The sequence below is a fragment of the Dendronephthya gigantea genome, unplaced genomic scaffold (assembly GCF_004324835.1).
Source record: "Dendronephthya gigantea isolate DGI-Jeju-01 unplaced genomic scaffold, DenGig_1.0 000541F, whole genome shotgun sequence".
NCBI classification, from domain to species: domain Eukaryota; kingdom Metazoa; phylum Cnidaria; class Anthozoa; order Malacalcyonacea; family Nephtheidae; genus Dendronephthya; species Dendronephthya gigantea.
The window spans coordinates 29,005-38,522 of record NW_021163551.1 but is presented as its reverse complement, the minus strand read 5'-3'; the positions used below and the strand labels follow the sequence as shown (position 1 = coordinate 38,522).

The window sequence follows — 9,518 nt, the reverse complement described above, 5'->3', positions numbered from 1 at the left end:
TGTATTGGTTGACTTTCGCACTAATATCAGCCGTGTTCCCAGTGATAATCGGAGATAGCCTAATGTCATTAAAGAATCAGTCCATATTGATTGCTTTAATTTTACGTGACTCCACGACCCTTCTCTGAAACAATGTTTTTTTTAAAATTGAGTTCACATGTAACCGTGTAATAGTCAGATATAGATGGATCATGAACGTCAATAGATTGAACAATATTTTCTTCATGGCGAGACAAGATAAGGTCTAACGTGTGACCAGCAATGTGTGTTGGTTGTTGTTCCAGATTAAAAGAATCAACAAGATTGAGAATTTTTTTTGTTGTTAATTCCGACTAATCGTCTACATGGAGGTCGATATAATACGATTATATTTAGTATTTGAGATAACACATTGATTTGCATACCTATCAGTTCGAAACACTTAATGTGTGTGAACATGTTCGCCGAGTCCAGCTTGACTTTTAAGTGTTGTTGTATAGTATACTAATGCCTCCCCATCTACCTTGTTGTCTCGAGATATGTTTAAAGAGTAGCCCTTCGGGGTGAAATTCCCAATAGATATAAGATCAAATTTGTCAGGGTGAAGCCACGTTTTTGTTATCGCAAATATATCAAATTCATTCTCAACCACATAGTCTTTGACTAAATTGGCTTTGTTTCGAATAGACAGGCAGTTGAGAAGACCAAAAGAACAAAGCTGAGTAACAGCTGTATCAGGAGTGTTGGCAATGCTTGATAAAGGAATATTGATGAGATTGTTTCTCTTAATTAATATCATTTCTGCCATATATGTTTACAGGCTGATGATTTGCATGATGATAGTGATTGTATAGTGTCGCGGAGGTGTTTGCCAAGTAGGTATTATAGAAAATATTCCTATAGGTCATATGGAACAACCAACCTTTCTGTAGATTCAACTGCCCAAGCATTGAACTAAGCTCCTCAGGATTATTAGCGGGTCGAAACGTGTTCATCAAACGTGACTGCTTTCGATGTTGATACATCTTATCCGCCTGATTATTATCAAAAGATTGAGGACCAGGATTAGACGAAACATCCACACACATTGTTAGATCCTGCTTAAAAGGCTTCGCACATAGGACTAGACTAACAAATCCATGTTTCGGTTCTTTAGCAATCGCAAATGAGACTTTGTATTTAGATTCAAAACCAACTCGTTGTATGTTGACCCGACATCGAAAAGCAATATCTCTACAAATACTCAAGGTTATGCCATCCGCAGCCAATCCGTCCAAATCCATGCAATTAATATTCTTAAATGCCATATTAATTGGTCGAGATGTACGAAACTCGTTAGATAAAATAAATATCATAAAAAAATATATAGAGCTACCGACCACCCGCCATATTGATCGTGAATTAAGCAATATGGAAACACAATATTCATTTCCATACACGAAAAGGTGGTGATTCAATGATAACATCACGTTATCAGCTTTAGATAATTTCTTTAAAAACTTGTTTAACGAATCGGATAGAAGAAAACGGGAACGAAAAGAAGAAGTTGGGAAATCATTGTAAGTGTGTTTATTTCTATTTAAACCCGACAACTTTACTTGTCCAGGGAAAGTCATGTTAGAGTTGTTTACTAGTAAAAACTATGTACACACACCTTGGGTTGTGGTGGACAAAATATTGAATCATTGGTTATTTTTATTGTAGATCACTAGCTGCCTGTGAAGGAACACAAAAAATTTTATTACAATGCTTCAAAAATCGATGTTTCGAATCCCGCTAAAAGGGACTGAACAGAGGGACTGGGCATCGCTGTCCATCTAATGTTAATTAGGGAGGACCTATATTCATATATTCTGTTACGCCAGGATGATTTTTATTGAAAGTGAGTTGTGTTCAAAAGAAATTAACCAGGCACAGCAGATATGAATATGGTCCCCTCAATTAACGTCAGATTGACGCCAATGACTGGGGGAAGGGGTGAGAAGATGGTCGTGGGGTGAGAGCAAAAAAGAAGGACAACAGGTTGATAAAAAGAGAGAATAGTTGATAGGGAACGCTGTAGAAGGGACAACATAAACCAGACAACAAGGAAAACAGCCAAAACAATCGTTGCCTTCACAAACTTGATAGTATGTGTAAAGAAGGGGGTGTCAAAAATGGCCAAAAATGCCCCACGTAATTTGTAAACGGCCACTAGAGAGGTGTGAAAAATTTGCTTTGCCATATGTTGACAAAATGGACATCGTATACTAATTGGTTTAGTATAAACGCATAGAAGAACGATGTTTCAAAAGCCTCTGTATGGGAAAACTTTTTTTACTGCGGAAAAATGTCCACCATGACCCACCATTTTTCTGCACAAGTAGCATTGCTGAAATCTTTAAATTTTCAAACTCTTCATTCGCTCGTAATTTGCTAAATATTCTAGATGTATTGCATGTAGGCAATGCAAACCATGAAAATCATCATTTTATGGAGTGTTTGGGTATAATGGCATTTTCCTTCCCCTTACAAAATTGGTATACAAACCATCATCATTTCGCCCACGGAGTTAAAGGTTTGTCTACAGTGTGGAGAAAACAAATTAGTTCAATTAGATTTTGTCTGCGGTGAACGAAATCATTTCCTAATTCAGCGCTGTCAAAAGAAAATTATATATATATATATATATATATATATATATATATATATATATATATATATATATATATATATATATATATATATATATATATATATATATATATATATATATATATATATATATATATATATATATATATATACTATATATACTACATTTCAATGATGTACGTAGTTGTTGACGGCGGACTTGCTTAAGTAATCGACAGATCCCCTTTTAGGATTTATATAAATATAAAGGTGGGACAAATTGTTCGAATAAGGCAAGCTATCACGGACGAAGTTGACCAGGAGGTATCAAACAAACAGCAAACGGAATTCCCAGTAGGAATCAAGGTAGAGTCTTTGGCTGATGATATGGTCGCTCCTATTGAAGAGATAGTAGATTTTACACCGATGGAACAAGTGAAACATCCCCACTCAATGGCATTCTATTCATATTCTATAGTTTTGGACTTAGCTTGTGCTCAGGTATCACCACACAGACCATTAAAATACCCTTTTGAAAAGGATCTATATAAGACCTGATTTTTTTCATTAGTGACTATTGAAAATGGAGACACAGAGTACATATACCTTTACAGTTTTCCCCATCCGTTACTGCCGCCTTGGAGAAACAGGAACTCATTGGTAATCTGCGCGATCAGTTCAATCGTGATGTCTGCTCCACCATTCAGATTCATACCACGAATCCTAATAAAACGGAACGTGAACACGTAGCGTTTCTAATCATTTAAAAATAGCCGTTTTTAGCAGACAAACTTGGTTCTAAAACAATAAGTTTACAAGCCTATCTCATGTACGTATAATACATTAGTTAGTTAGCACTCTAGGTCATTTCGTAATGCTCACAGGCCTGAATAAATCCTCTACATACCCTCGTTCAAAACCGTCGCGTATTTTTGTATAGCATACAGTATAAAAAGATATGACTCTTCAACGGAAGATACCAAATGATTATAGTATATATATTAACATGATTTTATTGCAGGCTTCATGGCAACAAGCAAACAAAAATAGATTTGAAAACCAACGAAGAAAGAAGAGAAGTAGGAGTACTGTGACACTCAAAGGAGTATTTACCCCTTATACGTAATGCACTTACATAAACTCGCCATGTTCCGTGAGCTCTTGTTCGAACCGTTATCTTGTTTTCCTTCTTTTTTATCCTAAGTGAAATTTCACTATACTTCGGTTTTAGCATCACTCACATTCACACTTGCTCACTTAATTCAAATAGGAAAGTGACTCCAAACGAACGGCCGGGTCGTCTAAACTGTCGGTGTTGTCGGAAGCAACTGAAGGCGAGACGGCAGAAACCTGCAGGGAACATGTGGTAGCGATAAAGAAGGAGATGGCCAAAAGTCGAAACAAAAACGTAGACCTGAGTAAGGAATTAATGGAGGTCACTTTCCCTTCCAGGAGGCACGAAATCCTTCGTACGCCTAAAACTCTTGAGAACGTCTTGGGAGAGTATCCGGCACTGACACTTGTGTCCGAGGTAAACTACTAATAGCTATTTTCAGTTTTCTCATTTTAAATTTCGGATCTTTGACACACAGAAATTGTTTGCACGACGCCCGTCTTTTGCATCATTGTGGTAGCATGGTTGGTGATGCTTATACGCAAAGGTAAAAATTCCATTGGAGTGTTTTTGCCTAGTCTAAAAACCCTATAACGAACTATGTTATTCACCGCTTGTTACCTTCATATGTAGCATTCAAGCTCCGATTTTTGTTGGAAGTGGTTGAAATATATGATGTAGATATTCTTGTTTTTACTTCAGCTGAAAGCAGAGTTTCACAGGATAATGGGGATGACTGGAACAAAAAAAATGGTCAAAACGTTCGAAACTGAAATCTAGGCAAAGTTGCTCAACCTAGTTCAAAAGAAAAAGGTTATTTCCGGGGTGAAAAAAAGTAAGAATGAAATGGTTGAAGCTATCACTGATGACCCTGGAAAGAAGTCAGGTGATGAAACTTTTTGGATTAAACACATATTTATACATTAAATGTGGTACAACAACTGCCTAAATAGAATAAAGAACTCTTCTTGACGTTTTGACCCAAGGGGATTTGTCAGGAAGGTTAGTATGAAAACAAATAAGGAAGAACACGTGGTTTGTATGGGGCACAAATTTATGCATCCTGTTTTGTTCCTTTATACTTGACACATACTGATTTATATTGTTTCTAATACTCTAATATTCTAATGCACTAATTTCTACTAATAAATCAATGCCTTAAGATAATTTACTTTTGTGTAGACATCGAAGAGGATGGATCTGTCTTGTTGCTTCAATTGTTCTTCAACGAGACCTTGACCTGCTAAATAGTCAGATGATTTGTGAATCGCTCTCGACTTCTTAACATAACTCCATTTTGAAGTTCAAATTTTTCGCTTGATTTTCTTTTCAATTGTGATATGTCGAGTTAATCTGCTTTGGTTTTTATTCACAATTGAAAAGAGAATTGAGCGAAATATTCCGTTCCATCGAAGATTTCCCCCTCCACCAATATAGTGAAAATCCACCTTAATAATACCGAATCCACAAACAATGCAGCATAAATGTGACCTTCCACGGGAAAACGTGCCTTAACGATAGTTCGCTGAAACAGCAAAACGAACGGATAACGAACGGGTAGTGAACGATCTGTCATAACGTTTAACGAACCCAAAAAACGTTTTGACGAATTCAGCTAAAAATGTGAACGTTTAAAGTCGAGAATACGAACGGATAAATAAACGTTCAATCTGAAGCCGTTTGAACGATTTATGTTTATGAACGGTTTTAAAGAATTTTGAAATATTTTCAAACACGTAACATGTGTTGGCGCAAGTATGCGTGTACATATAAATAGCTATACCTTCATTTGAATGTTTAACTAAATTTATTAGCTTAACTACCTAAATCACATTGTTTTATACTTTATATACATATATATATATATATATATATTATATATTATATATATATATATATATATATAATATATATATATATATTATATATATATAATATATATATATACGTTTAAAGTCGAGAATACGAACGGATAAATAAACGTTCAATCTGAAGCCGTTTGAACGATTTATGTTTATGAACGGTTTTAAAGAATTTTGAAATATTTTCAAACACGTAACATGTGTTGGCGCAAGTATGCGTGTACATATAAATAGCTATACCTTCATTTGAATGTTTAACTAAATTTATTAGCTTAACTACCTAAATCACATTGTTTTATACTATAATATATATATATATATATATATATATATATATATATATATATATATATATATATATATATATATATATATATATATATATATAACAAATAAGGAAGAACACGTGGTTTGTATGGGGCACAAATTTATGCATCCTGTTTGTTCCTTTATACTTGACACATACTGATTTATATTGTTTCTAATACTCTAATATTCTAATGCACTAATTTCTACTAATAAATCAATGCCTTAAGATAATTTACTTTTGTGTAGACATCGAAGAGGATGGATCTGTCTTGTTGCTTCAATTGTTCTTCAACGAGACCTTGACCTGCTAAATAGTCAGATGATTTGTGAATCGCTCTCGACTTCTTAACATAACTCCATTTTGAAGTTCAAATTTTTCGCTTGATTTTCTTTTCAATTGTGATATGTCGAGTTAATCTGCTTTGGTTTTTATTCACAATTGAAAAGAGAATTGAGCGAAATATTCCGTTCCATCGAAGATTTCCCCCTCCACCAATATAGTGAAAATCCACCTTAATAATACCGAATCCACAAACAATGCAGCATAAATGTGACCTTCCACGGGAAAACGTGCCTTAACGATAGTTCGCTGAAACAGCAAAACGAACGGATAACGAACGGGTAGTGAACGATCTGTCATAACGTTTAACGAACCCAAAAAACGTTTTGACGAATTCAGCTAAAAATGTGAACGTTTAAAGTCGAGAATACGAACGGATAAATAAACGTTCAATCTGAAGCCGTTTGAACGATTTATGTTTATGAACGGTTTTAAAGAATTTTGAAATATTTCAAACACGTAACATGTGTTGGCGCAAGTATGCGTGTACATATAAATAGCTATACCTTCATTTGAATGTTTAACTAAATTTATTAGCTTAACTACCTAAATCACATTGTTTTATACTTTATATACATATATATAATATATATATATATATAATATATATATATATATATATATATATAATATATTATATATATATATATATTATATATTATATATATATATATATATATATATATATATATATATATATATATATATATATATATATATATATATATATATATATATATAATATATATATATATATATATATATAATATATATATATATATATATATATATATATATATATATATACATTTGCATTTTGCATCAAAATTCGGGTTTATTCGTTAGAAAGCCTTCAGTTATCAGTACATATTATCATCGTTATGTCAAATTAATCAATGCATCATCTGCAACTATACACATCAAAATATTCAGGGCGTGTTTATTTGCAACAACGTTACAGATGTTTAAATCTCTCCACGGACAAACTAAATGTATGGGTGGTTAAGGACATATAAACACATGCATGCATCCGTTTTATTAACACGGCTCTAAACCGAGAGTAAACGAAGATTGCAATAAATGGCCTGGCTTCGATAATAATATCATAGGCAATGTCATTGGTCACCGTCTCAGTTTAGTTGAGTTTCAGCTACGGGATACATATCATACGGGAGGCATGATTGGGTGGAAATAATTTCTCTGGGGTTGGGGTTGTATGACTGTTGGTGTCTGTACTTCCTGGGTCAGTAATCCAGCCTGAGCTTGAAAAATAATATTATTTATTTTGTTTTGTGCCAAATTGCTTGCCACTTTATCCAATTCAGACAAAGCTTTGGCAACATAATTCCCAAAAGCATCATAAATGGTGTCGTTCCCTTTTTTTTTGCTTGTTTGCAATAGACTGAGACAAATTCTTGATCAGGTGATACTCCTCCTCAGCCTGTTTCTTTCTGGACATTGCTCGTTTTTTCAGTGGTTCACTTGTTGATCTTCCAATGCTCTGATCACCACTTTCCTCTGTTGGATTTGTTGGGCTACTTGGAAATAATTGATCAGGAGAATCATCATCTTCACCCTCATCATTTTCTTTGAAGCTTATTTCCGAAAATGGAGTACTACAACTAGCACGGGAATCCTAAAAATTAAACTAATATTTTATTTTCTTGACTCCAAGTAATAAAGAAGATTGGCTACAAATTGCATCAGAATTTAACATGAAGTGGAATTATCCATGCTGTTTGGGAGCTATTGATGGGAAGCACATTGCTATTCAACAACCAGCTGATACAGGCTCTGAGTTCTTTAACTATAAGCACCTTTTTAGTGTAATTTTATTTGCCATGGTTGATGCAAACTACAAGTTTATTTATATTGATGTTGGAACAGCTGGCAGAGCAGGTGATGCTGGAGTTTTTGCTGATTCTGCATTGAATAAAGCACTGAGAACAAACTCTTTAGATCTTCCAGATGCAGTTGCCTTACAAGGGATATCAAAAATGATACCACATCATATTGTTGGGGATGATGCCTTTCCTGTAAGTAATCGTATAATGAAGCCATACCCTTATCGGAATTTGGAGAAAGAGAAGCGTATCTTCAATTACAGATGGTCAATAGCACGAAGAGTTGTCGAAAATGCCTTTGGCATTTTAGCTCATAGGTGGAGGGTATTCCTAACTACCATTAAACTATCACCCGACAAAGTTAAAGACATAATTTTTGCAGCTTGCTGCTTGCACAATTTAATGGTTGAAAAGAACAAAGCAAGTTATGCATCAGCTGCAGACCTTGAGAATGCAGATCATACATTGGTCAGAGGTACCTGGAGAAACGACCAGGTTTTGACTAATATGCAACCAACCACCCTGCACAATGCAACAAAGGATGCCAAAACTCAAAGGGTACTTTTGACTTATTATTTTAATAATCATGGATCTGTCCCTTGGCAAAGCAGTATGATTGCTTAGCCATATTGTTACGCAAACATGTATATATTGTAAGAGTTATCACTACCCTATTATCAACTGCACTGTTATTATACACTTTCTTTCTCTTTGTACATAAATATATATATACAAACTGTTTCCATGCCTTAAGTTCTTCAATGTATGTGCTTACCAAATCAATATTTGAAATTGAAGCCCGAGTTGCCACATGAGGTGTGAGAAACTGGAGTTTCTCAAGCAGCCATTGAGTGCGCTTGGTCACATTTTTTCTTGCACTTCCACTAGCTGGGTTTTTTTTTGCTTTGCTAAAGCTGTTTCTCGCTCAGAGCTCTGATTTTAGCTTTAACCCACTCACCTATAAATAATAATTGAATTTGTTTATTCAATCACAGATAACTTAAAATTTTTGATAAACAATAAAAAATGTCAAATTCTAGGCAATATTACTACTAAACCGTCAAGGAATCATATAAAACCTGCTGCACTGAGAGGAATCCTTGCTAGAAGGCAGAAGTGTACGAATTCCCTCATGCAGTATTCTTATTTGAGTTATTTCTACAATAACACTAATAAAATCTGAATTATCTTACATGTTGTTTTGAGTTTTTCGGCCAGTTCTTGAAGCGCCTTATCGCGTATCTCCCGGTTCTTAAAGTCTGGACTTCGAACGTCGTACAGACAAGGGTAATCGGGCCAAAAATCCGCCAATGTATCTTCCAACACTGCTTCAGCAACTGGTGAGTTGTTTGCCGCCATCTTGACTTCAGTAAAACATGGAAAAGACGCATGCGCGTTGGTATTGATTGCTGAGCTGATAGCTCAGAACGCACGCACACTGTGAGGAAATGTTCACT

General features: G+C 34.7%; 1 protein-coding gene across 1 annotated transcript; it reads left to right on the top strand.

Moving 5' to 3' along the window:
- Window positions 1–7,932: 7,932 nt before the first annotated feature.
- Window positions 7,933–8,685, top strand: LOC114543758 (protein ALP1-like). Its single transcript, XM_028562610.1, has one exon. It carries the CDS (start codon window positions 7,933–7,935, stop codon window positions 8,683–8,685), a length of 753 nt encoding a protein of 250 aa, XP_028418411.1.
- Window positions 8,686–9,518: the final 833 nt, after the last annotated feature.

Excerpts from the sequence above, each read along its gene's own strand:
- LOC114543758 (XM_028562610.1), top strand. The coding sequence starts at position 7,933 with ATGAAGTGGAATTATCCATGCTGTTTGGGAGCTATTGATGGGAAGCAC.